Source organism: Podarcis erhardii (genome assembly GCF_964252035.2).
Source record: "Podarcis erhardii genome assembly, chromosome: 11".
NCBI lineage: Eukaryota > Metazoa > Chordata > Lepidosauria > Squamata > Lacertidae > Podarcis > Podarcis erhardii.
In genome coordinates, this window is record NC_138501.1 from 21,026,781 (window position 1) to 21,047,972 (window position 21,192).

Consider the following 21,192-nt stretch of genomic DNA (forward strand, 5'->3'; position numbering starts at 1 on the left):
CAATTAGCAGAGATCTCTTTAGATGTCCATGATTTAGAGGCTTGAAAACACTTGGATTTGGAAAGGAAAATTTTGTTGACCTGACTCAGTAAAAGAATTGGCAGCTTTTAGTTTGTCCTCCAAAAGGAAGATATGCATTTTTATTTTTATTTTGTTTTCGGCAATGTATTGTGTACTGACATAATGCATAGAGAAACAGTACAGTGGTACCTCGGGTTAAGAACTTAATTTGTTCCAGAGGTCCATTCTTAACCTGAAACTGTTCTTAACCTGAGGTACCACTTTAGCTAATGGGGCCTCCCACTGCCGCCGCGCGATTTCTGTTCTCATCCTGAAGCAAAGTTCTTAACCCGAGGTACTATTTATGGGTTAGCGGAGTCTGTAACCTGAAACGTCTGTAACCCAAGGTACCACTGTAAATACAATGGGCAAACAATCCATCCAAACTTTAAGCATGATCAAATCTCACTGATTTCAATGGGAGAGTTAAGCTTGTGCTTAAATTTCTCTCATTATAGTTTTTGGGACAGAAATATACTTAGCTTGGCTAGATCACAGTCAGCATGTTAACTTCTACATAAAAATCAACCAGCGTTGTAAATGCAAATGGAATGTCTTCTATTGCAGCTCTGAATGCAGTGATGGTGAATGGTCCGCATCTCTGCCCTCCTATTTTGCTGTAACAGTGAAAGATCAGTCCTCCAGCGATGAGAGCTGGGAGACTCTCCCAGGAAAAGAGGAGCAGGAACCTGAATTGCAGAGTGACAGCAGTGGAGTGGAAGAGGAACATAATGAGTTTGGTTTCCAAGCAGGGTATGTTGTCTTATAGAATAAAGTGTACTACTCAGTAAGAATTATTGATATATTATGTACACTTTACTGTGATAGTTGCTGCTAAAAGAAAACTAATGATTATGTACCATATGTGATCATTGGCTGAAATAATTCCAGCAGGAAGTATATAATTAGCTTTTGGGAGCCCCATTTCAGATAGGTTTCCGTATGTAACATCAGGTAAGGTTTTCCAAGTAGATGTTGACTTCAGTCTCCTGTTCCTTGATTCCCTTCCCCCAAAAAAGTTGTGCAGTCTTCATTAGCTCTGCTATACTCTGCATTATCAACAGCTTTGGGGGTCACTGATATCCTATTTTGTGATCAATAAGGTTTAGCTGAGATAGAGAAGCAGAACCAATAAGCCTACAGCTTTTCAGCACATTGAATATGTGACATATAGTGTGCAGGCAACAACCAATTTATGTGCATTTGATGTGTGTTCGTACACAGCACTGAATCTGGAAGTGACCTGAAAATATCACCAAAATGTCTCTAAAAGGGCAGAACGGGGTCGGGGCGGAACGCTTTACGCAGGCCCCACCGATGTGCATGGGCATCTGGAGCATAACTCCCATGCAAAGCAAGGATTGCCTGTATCTATAGCTTCAATACACTGTGACTCTTCCTTACCATGAAAAGCAGCATCTGCTTACTCTGGCGTAGTTTATTTTTGTAGACATGCCAAGTGTGCCTAGTCCAATCTTCCATGATTTTGTCAAGTTGAAGTGTTACGGGTAATGAAGACTCCAGATAGTTACATCTCCTGGGAGATGGTGGGGTGTGATTGTCAAGCAGCAAATTCAGCTTTGGTTTAGTTCTATTCAAGTGCATAGATGGTGATTTGAACGCTGCAGTTTGTTACTAATGTAATCATTATATGGAATGCGCTGAGTTTACTGGACACCAGTTGAAGGGTATGGGATGGTACACAATGATGTCACTGTTACAGAGTGTTCTCTTTGTGTGCTAAATCCTTTTTATGCATTTACAGACACTGTTCTTGCTCTGTGCCTCAGTAACTTACAAGTACAGGGCCTACTCCAGGATGCAGTCAGCTTTATATATCACTGTTGAAGTGGCTGTTCTCTCCATTTTATTTGCTTTATAATTTATGAACTGTCAAAAATGTCAAGGTAACAACAACTCGGATTTTTTGTAAGCAAGAGAGCACTTAGAAAATGATCACATAAGAGAGAAACCAGTTGTTTCTGTTTTGGTGCAGAGAGGACCATTCCAACATACATTTCCTCTATCTGCATTCTGAAGTGTTACAGTCTCAATAAAGCTGTGCCACATAGCTTTTTGTCTCGCATATTTATTTATTTTTATCACCCAGCTGCAAGGTGAGCTGGTAAGATTAGAGCAATAAGGGCTGCAGGCAATAAGAGTAGTTATAGTGCTAATAAATAACATTGTTATATCCACTGATACATCCACAGCTAAAACATTAATGTGGCCTCATTCTGCTCCTAATTTAGTATGGTATCACTAAAATCTCTGTGTTATCTTACCTTATTAAACTTGTTTATTCTCAAGAAAGCCAGTAATGATGGATGTAAGATAAATTTATCTAATTCAGTAGTTTCATTGTGAAAGCACAGTTTAAAGGGCCGTTCAGGAATTTAAATCTTTTTAGGATAACCGTGAATCATACTAAAACTATCTTTTGCCCTACGTTGACTTTTTTCTGCATTTTTCACTGAGGAAATTAAAAGGGAGTCTCAAACAAAAAGTCTGTGATAGCAAATTGTAAGAAAAATTATATATGGTGAAATGGGTTTTTTCCATGGTTGTTACTTTGCTAGGTTACAGTTTGGCCATAGCAGAAAGGTTATGTTAAGAGAAGCGTCATTGATTATGTAATTTTCGCAGGTGCAGGTGCTGCATTACATATTCAATACCAACATTGGGAGAAAGGTGTAAATTTGTTATATAAAATACTTGAAAGCCTCAAAGTGGGCTTTTGTTGCTGCAATAAAGCTGCTTAGACCACTCCAGTTCTTCAGTTCTGCTAGACAGAACATATATTAAATACTTTGGTTTATGATTTCCTTTCTGGTTAGATTCAAGAGCATGTAGAATTCTTGCTCTGATAAAATTGTCACGTTTTCTTAGAGCTCTGCCAGTTTGTCATGCTTGTGTACAACCAGTTGCACAGAGCTTGAGAATTCATTAGCAGGGATTCTAATGACCTTTCCGCTTAAGTCAGTCACTTTTTGGAAACTGGACTAGAGCAGTAGGAATGTCTTGTTGCAAATAAGTAGTGAAGAATCGTGTGATTCATTCTAAAACATTGGGTTGAGGTTTTTTTGGTTTTTTTGTAAATGGAAAGAAAAATATAGTTAAGACCATAATTTTGTCCACCTACACAATAAAGCAATTGAAAAGGAAATTGTTTTACTTGCATGCTAATGACCTTTTTCATGTCACATGACTACAATATAACAAATCGTGACTCTTACAGAGTGATTTAGATAAGAGGTACGTGTATTCTTGAATACATAGTGCTGACAGTTTTTAAGTAGCAGCTAACTTTAAATTATTCCCTCTCCCTATTTTCACACACAAAAATATGAAGGTCTTGTAAATCATTTGATATTGTTGACCTTTATATAAAGACAGCAGACTGTGATCAGTAAGCAAGATAAATTTCAGCTGCAGCTAATTTAGCCAGCATTAGTCTCATGTAGGTATATAAACTCTCCTTTATTTAGCCTTTTTTATCGTCAATAAGAGAATTGCTCAAGGTTCACATTTCAAGCTAAGAGAAACACACACACAGCTTGGGTTGTTTTGTTTTGTGTTAAGACAGATGGGGAAGCAAAGGGTTATATCTAATTGTATTTCTTTGCTGACAGAAGACTTTTTGATCCAGTGGAGACTTCTGTGAGTTAAAAGGTGAGAGGAAAGTGATTTTCACAAACTCCTGCTTTCTCCTACAGTCCCTTGAGTGTGTGCAGGTTGCTGCAGAGGGAAGGAAGAATATGTGAAAATGCTCTCCCCTCTCTTTTCGCTAATGGAAGCCTGTGCTGAATCAAAGAGTTTTTCATCAGTGAAGGCACACTATTAGATGCAGGGTTGTATAAGCCCACAATGTGTCATTGTCTTTTCACACAGAAGGATCAAGAGCAGGAACTCTACAAAGAGCAGGTAATAGTTCTACCAAGGCCCTCCATAGTCACTCAGTACAAGTAGTAGAGTTGTGTAGCCACTTGTGTAGTGCTGATTGAGTCTGCCTCCTCATTCTAACACACGGTGCCAGATTCTCAGGAGTTTGAGGCTCATTCCTTGTGCAGTGGGTCAGTAGAAAAGGTGAAAAAAGATGTACCCATTTAGTGTCCTAATCATAAGTGCATTACTTTGTGCAGGTTCGCTCCTTTTGTACTATATAATTTGCTTTTTACTATAATAATGTTCTTAGTGGATGTTTCCACTTCCATAATTCATAGAAGCATAGATTTGTAGAGTTGGGGGGGGGACCCTGAGGATCATCTAGTCCAATCCCCTGCAATGCAGGACTATGCAGCTGTCCAATACGGGGATCTAACCTGAAACCTGGGCATTATCAGCACCACGCTCCAACCAGCTGAACTATCCAGGCTCAATTCCAAAAGGGATATTTTCTGACTACTATCAATATTTATGAAAAATAAATTTAATATAGCTAGAAATTACAGCTCTGATTAAGAAATTCCTCTGCTCTTGTTATTAGCCAGCTGCTTTAACTTGTCCTACTCACTTCTCTGACTATCTGCCTTCCAAATGATCCAATTACAGCCTACCTTCATGATTTGCATTTTGTGAAGATGGCAGATTTATTCCTCTTCAGAGCAAGATCACTAATTTTCAGTTACAATAAAACCTTTGTCTTGTATTCTGTTTATGAAATGGGGAAAACAGTATCATTCAATAATTATGCAAGGATGAACGTTCAATAAACACAGTGAAGGTTTTTTTTTTTAAAAAATAATATTCATTTAGTAAATTTATATTCTGCCCTTCCTCCCATGGGAGCCCTGGACAGCAACCACCAAAGTAATAAAACAATTAAAAATGAAGTAAAAACATTTAAAAGTATTTTTTTAAATAAAAAAAACTTCTAAAGCATGTTAAATTATCATCGTTGTGCTATAGCAGTAGGAGAATACAAAATTCAACTATAGATTCATGAATGGACTTGACAAAGAGAGTAGTAGGATGATTTTTTCAAACCTGCACAATGTGCTAGGACTTTGGCTCACATCACCAGAGCAGTTTATGCAGACATTAGATGTTTATTATTCATATGTATATACTTACTCCCTCTCAATTTTAAAAATAGAAATAATGGTATTTTAGCTATTGCTGTTGAATCGTTACTTAATAGAATGTGCTGCTTTCTATGGAAAATGGCTGCCAGGTTTTGTTTGCTAGCAGCTGGACATAATATGAGCATTCACCAATGAAGAGCACCCTATGTACACTTGCTTACATGTAGTTTTACTTTCATTTTGTATAGCTTTTCTCATTTTTGTATAAAGGGAACAGACTACCCTAGAGGACGGCGAAATTCCTTGGTTGCAGTATCATGAAGAAATTGAAAGCAGCAGTGATGAGGAAAATGACCAAGTGAGCCATTTTGTGCATCCTGGCTTTTTCATGTTGGATGGAAACAACAATCTGGAAGATGATTCCAGTATGAGTGAAGATCTAGACGTGGAATGGAGGTACTTTACTATGTGCTGATGCTTATTTGAGACATTCGCCACTCACATGTTGCCTACATTAAAATCAACTGAGAAATGGCATAGTAAGCGTTCCGTGCTGCTGTAACAGGTTAACTTAACTACTGAAATGTATTGTGAACATTGGGTCTCAGCATCTGGTGGGTCTCTGAATCAAATTCAACATAGAGGGAGGTTCTGCTAGCTCCCCAATTTCTATCTAGCACTGCGATTTCCCTCCTTCCTCTGTGCAAATTAAAATGTGTGGGGTTGAGGGAGGGAGTTTGGAGAGCTGCATGATGAAGGGAGGGGAGGGTTAATCCAAACTTAATTCTACTGTGTTTTATGCTCATTTAGTATGGGATGTAAAATTGGTCTGAGACCGTAATAAAATTTAGATATACCGGTATATATAATGAGGCAAGTCATGCTTATACACTGTATGTCCATGTCAAAAAGGAAGGCCTGTTAGCATGTTGGGCAATTGCTAAGGATTGACCTCACATGCCACCTGTTTCCTTGGCATACATGGGGGACTTACTGGCAAGGCCAATTGTGCAAAGGGGGAATATTTGGTCTGCCACTCACTAACGGATTACCATAGTAAAAATCCTGTAGCTGCAGATATTTTTGTTTCAGGTAGGTAATCATGTTGGTCTGATGCAGTCGAGGGGGGGGGGATTAAAAGTTGTCCAGTAGCACCTTAGAGACCAACTCTGAAGTGTGCATGCTTATGCACACAAAAGCTTATACCCAGAACAAACTTAGTTGGTCTCTAAGGTGCTACCGGACAATTTTTTAATTTTTTAAAAATATATTTTTGTGATTATTTTCTGCATGACTGCTCAGCTCTACTTCCCACCTAAGTGTTCATTAGCTCAACTTAAAAGAAAAATCCAAGAAAAACCTCTTAAAGCTCAGCCCTGGAGACGACATTTTCACTTCTTCCTCCCAGAGGAACTATAGTCACCCTAAAAAAGCCAACACTTTTTGACTCAAAGAAAAGAAATTTTGGGTGTTAAGGTACCGTATTGAAAGTACTGCTAATCAGGTTGATTTTGTGTCGCATGCATCTTCTAAGATCACCAGGCCAAGCCTGTTGAATGGTTGTATTTCCTGGCAGCAGCAGCAGCAGGTTTCTTTGTGTGGCTCGTTTTTTAGACTGAGAACTTACTATCTGAAGTTCTGGAACATGAGAAGCACATGTATGCAGCCCCTTGTAACAGCCTAATTGTTTGAGGGGCAGGGGGGAATATGGTATCTAATTGCAATTGAGAACATAAATCCTGCTTTTTCCCTAGGCTGCTTGATGAATTTGGTGATGGCTTGGGTGTTGCTCAAGCCATTTCGTATGTGGATCCCCAGTTCCTTACATATATGGCCCTGGAAGAACGACTGGCACAGGCCATGGAGGTAATGCAATACTTTTCTAAGTTTTCATTTTAAGATTAGTTAAACTGAGGGAAAACATAGCTCAGCTACATTTGTATTAGCGCGAACATCCACTGTGGTTTAGGCTTTTTCATATTTATCGCATCTGTGAGGAAGCCCACAAGAAGCACCTGAGTGCAGTAGCACTGTCCCCACAGTGACTTCAAGCAATTGGTATTCCTAGGCACAGTGGCTCTGACAGTGGAGGCCGAACATAGTTTTTTGAACATTGGAGGGGCCCAGCCACTACCACCAAAAAATGGGGGGGGGGCAAAAAGGCTCAGCCCTCAGGAGGTGGGCTGCAAATGGTGTAAGGAATTGAGGAAAGGGAGTATAAAGATATCTGCATAAGCTTTATTCTGCCCTTCGATTTTGCTCTGATTAAAACAGGATTTTGCTGTTCAACGTGTGCTATATGAGCATTGAGCGTACTGCATTGTCTTAAATGCAATGTTAAAACATTGGCAATATTTCTATTTATAATGTATATGTTGCTGGATGGATGTTTCAGTTATTTCAGTTTTGTTCATTCATCCTTGTAGCATGGGAATGTGTTTATATACTCCCCCTGGTTTAAGTCAAGGGACTCAGCTAGATTGGTAAAGAAAAAGTGTTTTATATGTGTTGTATATGCGATATAACAATTTGGCACCAGATGATCCTGTGGAGTCCTGTCTTTCCCTACCGGATTTCCCTGTATGAGTTTACGATGTGTTTAACTGAATCACTTCTATGACGTGTCTAGATCCAGCCAAGGGTTTTGTTTTTTTAAAAAAAATATATTTATATTGTATAGCATCTTACACATGGCTGCCATTAGTCTCCCATTTAAGGGACTGGCCACCTCCCCCAGGTTCAGCAGTACTGTGACATCTGATCCAAACCACTCATTGGTTTCTGCTTTAAGTTAAGTGTTTGTTTGTTTGTATGTTTTTAAAGCCAAGCTGGTCCAAGCTGTTTGTTATTGCTACTTTGGAAAGAGGTGTAGTTCTTCTATAGAACATAGAGAAGGGCAAGGGCTCTCCCTGATTTAGGAGCTGGAAAGGAAGGTGAAAGATTTCCATGCAGTTGCATTGTGCTTTGCAAGCATTCAGGACACCTCTGGAGGTCAGCATCATGTCACAAGGTCCCTGCCTCACCTGTTGTAGGGGAAGGGGAAGGGCTGGTGGCCTTGGGGTGGAGTGTAGATAAAGTAGTGTGGCTCATCCTTTAATATTACCAAAGTATTATCAGAGTATACAGAGATAGCCCTTGGTATCAAATGTTTGGCACCTGCTCTTCAGTATAACAGTTTCTCTAGTTTGTTCTGTATTTAAGTTCAGTATTATGTAGGAGATCAGTTTCAGGCTTTCGGATGTGGGTAAATTCAGCTATTTCCTAAGTTAGTTTTTGAAATAACTACATATTATTGGGATAAGTACCGAAACAGGCCATATGATCACAAGTAATTTAGATCCAAGTTTAGAGATCATAGAGGTCATTGAACACTTGGAATCTTAACGTAATGAGAAATATAATAAACCTCTGCTTTTTAGTGAACAAGGAAGGTTGAAAAGTCCTCCTCCCAAAACTAAACCCAGTTCTATTTATTTGGGCTAACAATATTTCAGCCACCTGTTGTAACAATTGTGAACCTGATAGTTTCTTGGATCTTTTCCATTATAGCCTGGGAAAGTATTTTGGATATGTTTGAACTAGAGAATTCTGTCACAACCCCTTGAACAGCATAGGGAGCATATAATACATACAATTGTAATGCATATAATACTAATCTGTAATATAGTCACATGTTCCCTGGATTTCCTGCAATTAGGTCTGCATGCTCTGCTATTAATGCCACTTTATTGACATTTTTGTCAGTTGCCTTTTGGATTCTCTCAGTAAAATTAAATTAGGAATTGCCTGAGTTGTATGTTGTTGCGTTATTAAAATAGCAGTGTTTAGTGGTCTAAATAAATAATGCAGATTGAGGTTTTCAAAAATGTAGATTCAGAATTTGGACATGTGGTCAACTACTGGAGAAATGCAGTGGTAGAGGGTAGAGCAAAGAGCATCAAGGTTGCAAATGTACCAGTCCTGAGCTTTTTGGCTCAGGTCTGCTGAATATTCAAATAAATAAATCATTGTGCCTGTCACTGCTGAAATTATCCTGTACATCCTTTTCCCCCCTGCTTTCCCCACCTTTTCTTCTCCTGCCCCAAGATGCTAGATAGTTCTGTGCTTTCCCTGTTGAGTTCATGAATAAATGGAAAACACATTTTTCTGGCTAATGTCTGAAGTGGGGGGGAAGCACTTTGACTTCTGAATGCATAATTGGAAAAGCTGTCGAGATCTAGGTTTTCCATTTAGTAAAATGGGATGAACTTCAGTCAGTTATATATAATACTGGCTAGGAGAAAACTAATTTCTTGGAGTTAAGACCTTCAGTTTCTACGAACTTTTTGAAGCATAACTTACGTTGAGGGATGAGAGACCACACCCGTAGATTACAGAAAATATTTATTTATGGATTTGAACTTTGTCTCTAATACTAACCACTGTACCACACTAGCTTTCCTAAACATCAGGGCACCAGTAAGCTCAGGGAAGTATGACAAGTCCCTTGTTGGTGTTGCTACCAGCATGCTACCTGGGACAGGCTTATTGGTAGCATTGGTAGCAAGAACTTGGCAGCAGTTGTGGCGGACCCTGGCAGTTGCCCTAAGGTATCACATGCTGGTACTCATTTCCTTAGACATTTTTGATATTTTCTTTCGTAGAATAATGGCAAACTTTTTTTTGTTTACACATACAATCTTTATTACATGTTGAGGGACCGCAGAAATCAACAATAGTTTTAAATATACTTAATATTCTTTAAAAATAGGATAGTGATATTTTAATATGTAATTGTTATTACAGTATCATAAATGAAAGTTGCATTCCCAACTTCAGTTGAATAAATTATACATTTCAAAGTACATGTCAGTAACTTTTTACACAGAAAAAAAGAGAGTTTGTGTGCCTATGTATGTGTGTGGGTAGTATATGCATGTGTTCTGTCTTGCTTTGGTCTCACAGGATTTCATTGTGTATAAAAATAAGTTGTGTGATTCCTTATTAATAAATGAGTTCTCCATTTTATTTGATTTAAAAACAAGCCATTTGTCCTTTTACCAAAGACTTCTGTGTATTTCTTTCAATGTCTTATTTCATATCCTATAAAAAGAGAAAAATTTGTGATTCTAACAACTCTTTTTAGAAGATAGAACAAAGTTCAAGAAACTGAACTAAGAGGGAAATTCAGAACTGACTTTGAGCATTGTGTTATCAACATTTAGGTGAATTCCTTTAAAACACTGTACTCTTGAGTAGCTTGGAGAAGTTGTTTTCAAGTGGCAAAAATATACTAGTCAACACTACTCTGTTTCAGTTGAATGTTTTATTCCTTTGTCAATATATTTATTTCAACACCTTTAAACAAAGATTCCTTTTCTATGTGCTGCATTTAAATAACATGCTTAGTATTTCTTTATCAGAGAGGAGCTGTGTAAGAATTTAACATTATAGCTAAAATAACTGCAGCAGAAACAGCCATTAGTTTACATAGGAACTGAAATGTTTTGAAATTTCACTCCTTAGCTACTTTAGTTTGGGGGTACACATTTTAAAAAAATGCTTTACCCCTCTTCATCAGTAAACTACCGTTTTTTTCGCTCCATAAGGCGCATCTAGTTTTCAGAGGGGGAATTCAAGAAAAAAAATATTATTTAAAAGGAGTGCTGAGCAGAGCTTGTATGCATCCCAGGCTCTGTTCAGCGCTCCCTTTCACAAGCTGTGTGGAGTGTGTGTGTGGCTCTTGGGGGCTTTTTCCCGAGGAGGGAGAAGGGCAGCCCATCACTGCTTTGCGCCCCTAAGGCAGAAGCTAAAACAGCTAGAGGGAGCGCTGCGCAGCACTCTCTTTAGCTGTTCTGGTTTCTGGGGTAGCCCGCAAAGCCTCCGCATCCCACTACCCCAGAGCTGCTCAGGAACTTGTCGGGGCTGGCGGAGGAAGCCCGAGTTTCCCCCTCCAGCCCCAAAGAGAAGCGGACAGGCTGCACACAGCCTGTCCGCTTCTCCCAGAGCTTCTTGGAGCTGGAGGGGAAAGCCCGGCCTTCCCCCGTCAGCCCCGACAAGCTCTGGGAGTATTCCCCACCTCCCGCCAAAGCCCACAGATGCCGCGCACCCTTTAAGGAGCGCGCAGCTCCTGCAGGGTTTTCTACAAGGAGGGAGAAGGGACTGACGCTGCCAGCCAGTCCCTTCTCCCTCCTCGGGGAAAAGCCCCCAAGAGCGGCACGCTCTTTAAAGGATGTGCGGCTCCTGCGGGCTTTTTATCCAAGGTGCGGGGTGGGGGAATATGAATCTATTCAAATAACAAGCATGTTCATATAAATGACTTACCAGTGTCCACAGGTACTTGTAATTTCTGATTGCCTCCATTCCATCTATGTAGATGATGTACTTAATATGGCAGCGCGCCAGCATTTTTATTTTCTATTTTCTTCTGATTCAGTGAGTCATTGCCTTCCTGTAAGATTCAGTGACCTTTCCAAGAACATTACAGTGCACAAGAGCCTTTGCATGTAAGATTTGGAGTCGCAGGTAGTCTAATTTCCTGGAAAAGGCACAATGTAAAATGTTGATGCCATACCATAATTGGTACTTGTCATTTTGTGGCAGTTTTGGCTGTGGATTTATTTATTTACTTATATTTATTTAGCTTCTTTGAATACTTTTGAATACTTCTTACATTCCTATGTTATCTAGAAATGGTATTGGGTGTATTTTACCCTCATCAACAGAACTTTTATCTAAGTTAAATATAGTTCTGGTGCCCTGCTGATGTGTTTTATGTTGAAAGTGTGTGATGCATGTCCTATACCAGGAGATCACAAACTTCATTCAGATAGTCTGTGGCAAATATATGAATTTGTGGTTGAAGATGGGAGACGTCACATCCATCACACTGAATATTTGTATTGATTTGAATTGTGCATTTATTCATTCATTCATTTCATTTCATTTTATTGTATTGTATTATGATTTGAATTCTGTGGAATTACGGTTGCTACAATGGACAGGAAAATGATTTAAGTGGTCTGTCAAGAACTTCAGCAATTTTCAAGTGGTCCGTAGGGAAAAAAGTTGGGGAACTACTGACTTAAACTAAATACTGAAATTGTGTTGCAAAGCAGTTATAAAGAGAAAAGTAAGCAAATGTTTATTATAACTTACCGTATTTTTCGTCCCATAGGACGCTCCGTCCCATAGGACGCACCTAGTTTTTTGGGGGGGAATAAAGAAAAAATTTTCCCTTTATTTCCCCCCCAAAACCAGGTCGGGGAACAGCGGGATGGCGGCGCTGTGCCTCCCCGCTGTCCCCCGAGCATGTGGGGCTGGCCGATGTATGCCGGAAGCGTGGGGTGCTCTGCTTCAGGGCGCCCCTCGCACCGGGCGGAAGGCTGCTATCCGCAGCTTGGGGAGCCCTGCAGGAACTCCCGTGGGGCTCCCTACGCTGCGGATGTCTGCCCGGCGCAAGGGGTGCTCTGCTTCAGGGTGCGCCGGGCAGCAGACTGCGGACACCTGCACGAAGCACGGGGTGTCCTCCAGAGGGCGCCCCGTGCTCCGCGCTGCAGGCTGCCGCCCGCAAGCCTTGCGCTCCCAGGGGGAGATCCCCCGGGTGCGCAAGGCTTGCCGACACCGGCGCGAAGCACGGGGCGTCCCCCGGATGGTGCCCCGTGTTCCGCGCTGCAGGCTGCCGCCCGCAAGCCTTGCGCTCCCGGGGGGAGTTCCCCCGGGTGCGCAAGGCTTGCCGACACCTGCGTGAAGCACAGGGCGTCCTTCGGAGGGCGCCTGTGCTCCGTGCTGCAGGCTGTCGCCTGCAAGCCTTGCGCGCCTGGGGGAACTCCCCCCAGGCGTGCAAGGCTTGCGGATAGCTTCCTGGAGCCTGGAGCGCGAGAGGTGTTGGTGCGCACCGACGCCTCTCGCTCTCCAGGCTTCAGCGAAAGCCTGCATTCGCCCCATAGGACGCACACACATTTCCCCTTCATTTTTGGAGGGGAAAAAGGGCGTCCTATAGGACGAAAAATACAGTAACATTGAATTGTTTTATTCCTTAAGATGGCAGCCTTACTGCAAAGATTATTTCCTTCATTCTTTAACTCTTTTAGATGTTTAGAAGATTAATCTTCCAAATCATTGAAGTAACTTTGTCATCATGCTTATGTAGTGAAACTTAATCTTTTAGATTTGTTTGTGTGTTATGTTTCCCATCATTCTAGGTTTGTTAATAGGTGTGGCGTCTCCAAGCAGCTGGATCTGCATTTTTTTTACTGTTTGCAATACATTATTCTCATTGTGAATAACCTTTCTGTGTTGGCTTGCTAGTGGAAAGGCTGGGGGAGAACATCCCCTGTAGGTCAAGGTGGAAGGTCACAACATCTAAGTACATGTTTTGCGCCTTCTTTGAAAACAGTGGAATTTTGTGCAGTGAAGTTGGAGTTGGAAAAGATAAACATGAAATCAGAGGAAATATAACAGACAGGCTCTTCTCTAAGGATAAATTAGTTAGAATAGTTCATAATTTTCTCATATTTTGACAACCTTTTCAATTTTGAAAATTCTGAACTCTGCTACAAGCAGAGGCAGCTGCTAATAATAATAATAATTAATAGTAAGAAAAGTAGGTAGAGAATGATGTTACTGAGAAATATTTGTATTGCCTGGTGGATTAATGGTATGAAGTTCTATCAGATATTTGCACAACTACAAGCAGAATAGTAGTTTTGCTACAACAGCAGAATTTGTCTCAATTACCGTATTTTTTGTCCTATAGGGCGCACCGGCCCATAGGACGCACCTCTTTTTTGGGGGGGGGGGCGGGAAATGAATAAAAAATGAATAAAAAAAAATTATTTCCCCCCCCCCAGCCCCGGCTGCCGCCCCAAGCCTTGCACATGCCTGCCCGAAGCACGGGGCACCCTCCGGAGGGCTCCGCGTGCTTCGGGTGGCAGGCTGCCGCCCCAAGCCTCGCGCGCCCTACGGGAGCTCCTGCCGGGCGCGCAAGGCTTGCAGCCACTCCAGAGGGCTCCCTGTGCTTCGGGCAACAGGCTGCCACCCCAGCCTCGCGTGCTCGGCGGGACCTCCCGCCGGGCGCGCAAGGCTTGCGGACACTCGCCGGGGCTGCAGGCTGCTGTCCGCGAGCCTTGTGAGCCCGCGGGAACTCCCGCCAGGCTTGCAAGGCTTGCGGATAGCTTCCTGAAGCCTGGAGAGCGAGAGGGGTCGGTGTGCACCGATGCCTCTCGCTCTCCAGGCTTCAGCGAAAGCCTGCATTCGCCCCATAGGACGCACACACATTTCCCCTTCATTTTTGGAGGGGAAAAAGTGTGTCCTATGGGGCGAAAAATACGGTACTTGTTATCTTCTAGGACACAATTGTCAGCTGCCCTAGGTTTCAGAAACACCTGTGATTCACGACACTTGTGCACCAAATTCGGTGATACCCATTCAATAATGCAAAAGGGGGGGGGATCAATAACAGCCATAGAAACACCCAAAAGCAAAAAGGCAGATGCACAAATGAATGTGGTTGCAAATGTGTTTTGCGGAAAAATTTCATCAAGAGAAGTGTTTAAAGCTTCTTAAAACCTGTATCAAGCAGTTTTTAGTACAGCTTACCTTAAGTGGCCAACAGGTTTATGAAAGCACAACATAGGTCCATTGCTGCAGTTGTTAATCTTCCTGAGAACAAATAACCAAACCATGTTTGGCACAAATCTGAATACTAGAGTTGTATGCTTAACATAACACTAGTGGTGTTGCTCCAAAAGCTTATTTGGTTAGCCTTTAACTCACTAAGAAGCTGTGGGCCACACACTATCCTCTCAGCCCCATATCTACAATATAAAGAGCTTGGCCTGCGCTACATAGCTGTTGTTGGGAGTGCAGAAGACATGTATGTGGAGCATTTTGAGCACTCAAAATGCACAATATAAATTCAAAGTACTATTTGTTTTGATTTCCTGAGTAAGTGAACATATTTTCTCTCAGACTTTCTAACAGTTTCCCTTTTAAAATATATTAAGTTAAAACAACAGCAAGTAGTCTAATGGAATAAATATTAATATATTAAAAGAATATATAGATTTAGATATTCCTGTGATGTATTTTTTATTGAAGAACTGCAAAGTTCTTTGTAAATGATGAATAATAATGCCATTCTAGTATTTTTCTGGGGAAGTAATGTAAATTTATGGACCTTTTCACTAAGCACTGTGACACAGTGTTGAAGGTGAAATTTGGCATCTGTTCACCAAAATGACCATGCATAATCAATCAGAACTTAATTGGAAATATGGATGTAGTCTAAGCAGTTAGACCCCAGAGCAAAAATGTACTGCATTCTTGTGGTTTTGGAAAGGGGTTTTGGTTATCTTGGCCACATACCCAATGAAGTTTACATACGAAATCTTGTTTAAATAATAATAGCCCTTGTGTGGGTGAGTTTCTCAATTTTTAGACAATATCTTGATGTAATATTGAACAAAGGCATCTTCAAAGTATATGGCGCCACAGGCAAGTTCCTAATTCTGCAGCCCAATCGAACCACCTGATCACCTATCTACAGCTCATTCTGTATGTGCAAACCAGCACATGGCATCTGGTTTCCATTTTCCTAAGAGATTATACTGCATGTAACCACTGCTTCCCCCCTGAGCACCATGGACAGTCCATTTTGGGGAGAAGGACAGCATAGCAAAGTTGTGGCAAAGGAAGATGTAGCTGCCTAGGGCAAGGCACAAAGAGGGAAGCGTATGTTTTAGAAGCATGACTTAATAACCTGCTCCATAGCAGCATTAAACTATGCAAACCACTGTTGTAACTGAAAATTGAACTGGTAACAACTGTGATTGGTTGAAATGAGAGACTAATCCATGATAGGGCCCTGCTGTTACTAAGGCAATCAAGCTTGGACCGCTCTCCCCTGCTGAAGTAAAAGATGACAGATGGTTCATCCACTTTAGTAATATAGATTCATGTTCATCAAGGAGTAAATTTTATTCTTTAATTAATTCTCAGAGATTAATATTTACAACCAGATCTCTCATACGTATTATATCAATTTAGCATTTCTGAGGGGAAATGTAGAAGCATGTCAATTTGTACCCATCCTTTTCTACAGTTGTTGAGCTTCATGCAACCCTTTTAAATGAATTTTTTTAAAGGAATAAATTATATCTGTCTTATGCATAACAGAAATGGCTTCTTATGCATCTTTTTAGACCGCTCTGGCACATTTAGAGTCCCTCGCAATTGATGTTGAGCAGGCCCATCCACCAGCTAGTAAGGAGAGCATAGACTGTCTGCCACAGATTATTATAACAGAAGATCACAATGGTAAGCATAAATGAGACAACTCGGGTCAAATTGTGATTAAAATAATGGTGGCCTGTGGTTTTTTTCTTTTTTCTTTTGCAAGCTTTAGCATGGCAGTATCTGACCTGCAATTAGAACTAGAGGCCAGTTTCAAAAGCTTTATGCTTAGAAGGCTTATATTTCTAATTGTGCCACCTTAAAATCTTTGAGATCTCCTAGGTTTTGAAAGTGCAGGCTGATATGTACTTTGTTTCCCTAAGCTGTAGGTCAGGAGCAGTGCTGTGCTATCTGCTGCAGTGAGTATATCAAAGAAGAAATTGTAACAGAACTTCCATGTCATCACTTCTTTCATAAGCCCTGCATAACACTTTGGTTGCAAAAGGTGTGTATTTGCATTGAAATGTAACAAATTCCTTTAAAACTCGCAATTTCTGTGAAACATTGACTACACTCGGTGGACATGGCTTTTTTCCTACTTGCTTTCAGTTGTACTTTGTGAAGATGCCAAACAAACATACAGTCATAATAATGCTCTTTTTTGAAGTTAGATTTAAATGTATAACTACAAGTGCATTGTTTTTATCCAGTCTATTTACATGAATATGTTCAGTGCCATGTTAATTATTTTTTAAATGCTTCATTGACTAGAGATGCAATTGTTCTTGTGTTTAAAGGCAGAAAAGCTCTGCTGGTGGTGATTGTCATACTTCAACTTAGTATTGAAATAATATAAAGATCAGTTCAATTCGATCCTAGGCATTTGTTTTCAGTAGCTGAACTGCACCTAGGTAACAGTCCTTCCACACACAAGTTCACTCCTGGTTAGCTTTCTTTCTTTCAGCAGCCTAATTAAGGTGGGAAAGTAGGTTGTGGGTGTGTTTGCTATTGTTAAACAGTTGGGAATCAGCAGTCCTTGCTGGTCTACAGCAAGTTACCGTATTTTTCGCACCATAGGACGCACCGGACAATAGGACACACCTTGTTTTACAGGGGGGAGAACAAGAAAAAAAATATCTCTCCCTCTCTGCCCAGCGCCCCTTCAGCGAAGAGGCAGGAGGCGCTGCGCAGAGAGGGGGAGAATTTCCCCCCTCTTGTTTTCCCCCTCTAAAACAAGGTGCCGTTTAAGGTGCATTCAGACGCCTTCAGGCGGCTACCTTGGAAGCCTGGAGAGCGAGAGGTGCACACCGACCCCTCTCACTCTCCAGGCTTCAGGTTCCTTTTGACCTGCTCTTTGGGGCTGGCGGGGGGAAGCCCACCACCAGCCCCAAAGAGCAGGTCGGGGATCAGCGCTATAGAGGCTCCTGCCAAAGCTGCATGTCACCTCTCCAACCAGGAGAGGGTCGCGGGGGGCTTCTTTAGCCCCGTGCGCGCTCTCCCGGCTGGAGAGGTGGCGCGCGGCTATAGAGGCTCCTGCAATTGCTGCGTGTCACCTCCAGCCGGGAGAGGGTAAGCGGGGCTTCTTTAGCCCCACACACGCTTTCCTGGCTGGAGAGGTGGCGCGCGGCTATAGAGGCTCCTGCAATTGCTGCGTGTCACCTCCAGCCGGGAGAGGGTAAGCGGGGCTTCTTTAGCTCCGAGCGCGCTCTTCCAGCTGGAGAGGTGGCGCGGGCTATAGAGGCTCCTGCCATAGCCGCGTGTCACCTCTCCAGCCGGCAGAAGGTCGCGGGGCTATGCCGTCTTCGCTCCATAGGACGCACACACATTCCCCCTTCATTTTTGAAGGGGAAAAAGTGCGTCCTATGGTGCGAAAAATACGGTACTCAGAGACCTACGAGTAGATCCCAGACTATCACCCCCAAAGTTTCTGGAATATTTGCAAATTTCACAGCTTTACTATAAAGTTTGATTACAGTGAAACACAAGTTAGAGATAATGTTTTAGTAATGTTTTAGGCCTTTCATATTGGAAAATTTGACTACATTATATTTGTGGTTTGACCCTAACAAATTCCTGAGATTTCAACGTTTGCTGGGGCAACAAGTGTTAACTTAACCTGCCCTCATCAAGACACTAGCCTGGGGGAAGGTGAGGGTACTGAGTGCAGTGTTGCATATAGATTGGCTTTCTGCCAAAAAGCTATTAGAATTTAGCTTTCTGAAATGAATTTTGCCTATTTCACATAGTAGTGAACTTTAAACAAAAAAAATCTAGTGATAGGAACCTTATTAAAATATTGAACACAAGTAAGACCACATTTCATCATTTTATGTTTGATGTTTCACTACCTCTACCAAAGGCAGTCTCCCAATTTGCTTATTCCAGAGAAATCCCTCTGAAATTGGCATAACACCTAAGAACCAGGTACACAAAGACTGGTCTTAGGTTAGCAAACTGGCTGCTTCGCTCACTCAGGGTTAACACCCGCAAATCTATGTTTATTTGAGGTATTGGATTTTGGCATTCTTGCGTACCTGGCCTTCTTGTAGCTGCCTTGCAACTGATCAATAGCCTTTTCTTTCATCTAGTCCGGAACGTGTCCTGTATGCCGCCATGTGCTTGCGCCTGTGCTTCCAGAGCCATCTATTCCCACAGTTACCTTCCTGCCTGATCATGATTCCACTCCTTCAGTCCACAGTACATCAGGAACACAATAAAACCAACATCTGAAAAGAGAGTTTGAACCATCAAATTTTACTGTAAATTTCTCCTGTTTAATTACAATGTGAAATTGGTTTATATGTAAGTATATATATATAAATATAAATATATATTAAAAACACTTTAAAGTATACTAGTTTAGAAAGAGAATGTATGACCTTTCTAAATGGTTTAGAAACCGTTTAGAGCTAGAATTATCAGACTAAAAGGATTAAAAGCTTGCACTAGTTTTCCTCAGTAAAACATGTCGCTGTTAACTAATGTCTAATGCTTATATTAAATTTGTCTTAAGGAATGATCATTATTAATGTGGCACTTGTGTTCAAGGTAATGCAACTGCAGTGCAGTTGGAGCTTACAGATGTTATGCATATAACCTGTTTTACATTATATAATAATTGAGGCTTGGGTTGTTTCTTTTTGTTGAAAAATAGTGCCACTTGATTACTTTGTACATAGCTCTTTCATATTTGCATCAAATGTGAAGACGTTCTGTGATCACAGCAGTAGTATTCTTTGGTTTCACTGGAAATAAAAAAGCATAATAACTCAACTTCCCTGTGATTTCATAATTGCTTGTGAGCGTTTCTCTAACCAGTACCCATAACTGATAGTTGGGCAGCTTTATGAAGTTCATAATCCGACACAACTTGACATGCCTGTGGTAGAAACTGAGGGCACATCATCCAGACTATAGAAAACCTGTGGGAGCTGGGTGCTTTCCTTATATCAGTTGTTGGAATTTAGATAGGCAAATTTTAGTGGCCAGGTTGCGAGGTTATAAAGGGGTCATACTGCCTGCAAAGCTACTGAAATACAATGGAAAGAACTCCCATCCTTGTCAGTAGGACACCTAAGGTTATCTTACAGTACAATGCATTGGTCTTCAAAATTTTCTGCTGACTTCATTATTAATATTTTTATTATTTTAAAATTGTGTATGCAATAGGGTGAGCTGCCGGGTTACACACTATCCACTCACTAACTGTTCTCTTTATACATTGTACAATACAGCCAAAACCCATGATATTGATGGCTGGGGAAATTATGCAAGTCTCCAACACTGAAGTGTCTGCAGATGTATTATTTTACTGTAAAAGACTGTGAAACAGACGGATCCCAGGGTTCTTCTACCCAGCTCTTATTTAATTTACCATAATATGAAAAAAGATTTTGCGCTTATACATGAATGATCTGTTAACGGCTACATTTTTTTTAACAGTTGTCAGAGTATATTCTTCACTTGTCCTGTAAGAACAGATTTTGCAGCAGTGCTTTAACACTGTTAAGAAATAGCAGGGATGGGGGGGAGAGAATAATTCCACACTTCACCCACAAAGAATGTCAGCTCACAGTTTCTAGAACAGAAGGGAAATAACAGCTGGACTCTGTTTGGAAAGGGTGTAGGACTAATTATTTAAGCTCGCATAGCATCCTTGCACTTTTGCTCTCTTCCTCTCCCCCATGCCACATTGCTGAAGCTGTATGCAACCTAGCCAGTTTGTCAGGTTTAAAGAACAGGAAATTATGTTCTCAAGTCACCTAGCAATAGACAGATGCTTTCATTCCTCCCTTCTACAAAACTAGGTAAAAATGCCTGGGCTGAGGCTTTGGCAAGAAGAAACATCATTATCACTCTGGTACATGAGGGGAATGCCCATTTTTTCCAGGGTGGATTGTCCCCCCCCCCCCCCCATGATCTAAATCAATCTGCCTTGGCAAATTGAGCATTCCTCTTCGTCACCATCATTATAAAGAATGCTTTTGGTGCCCAAAAGTCCAATTTAAATAACATCTTAAATCAAATTTTTCATGCTGAAATACATGTTTCCTGAAAAAGATGCATACTTTAAGAAACCAGAGGCGTTCCTCCTTGGAATATTAGGTTCTGAACTGCCCAAGAAAGATGTAAAGGTATTTTTGTATGCCACAACTGCTGCTCGAATTATAATAGCCAAAAAGTGGAAAACACAAGAATTACCAACTGTGGGAGAATGGCAAATGAAGATGATGGACTTTATGGAGCTGGCTGATCTCACTGGGAGAATCCGTGACCAGAAAGAAGAGGAATACCAAGAAGATTGGAAGAAATTTAAAGACTATTTGAATAAATATTGTAATATTAAAGATTAGAAGTTACTTGAAAGTACTAAATAGGCCTAGTTAGGATTTAAATAAATAAATGAGATATAGAATGTTAAGAAAAGTTAAGAAATTCGATTATAATCGGAAGA

The 21,192-nt window shown here is 41.0% G+C and overlaps 1 protein-coding gene across 7 annotated transcripts in view; it reads left to right on the forward strand.

Moving 5' to 3' along the window:
- PJA2 (praja ring finger ubiquitin ligase 2) overlaps positions 1-19,511 on the forward strand; it is a 40,590-nt gene extending 21,079 nt beyond the window's left edge. For all 7 annotated transcript variants that reach the window (XM_081880432.1, XM_081880430.1, XM_081880435.1 and 4 more), the window contains 6 exons: positions 628-813; positions 5,355-5,540; positions 6,839-6,950; positions 16,268-16,382; positions 16,622-16,743; positions 18,827-19,511. In XM_081880432.1, the coding sequence (XP_081736558.1) occupies positions 628-813; positions 5,355-5,540; positions 6,839-6,950; positions 16,268-16,382; positions 16,622-16,743; positions 18,827-18,955 (850 nt within the window). In that variant the 3' untranslated portion in view covers positions 18,956-19,511. The remainder of the gene's footprint in view (positions 1-627; positions 814-5,354; positions 5,541-6,838; positions 6,951-16,267; positions 16,383-16,621; positions 16,744-18,826) is intronic.
- Positions 19,512-21,192: the final 1,681 nt, after the last annotated feature.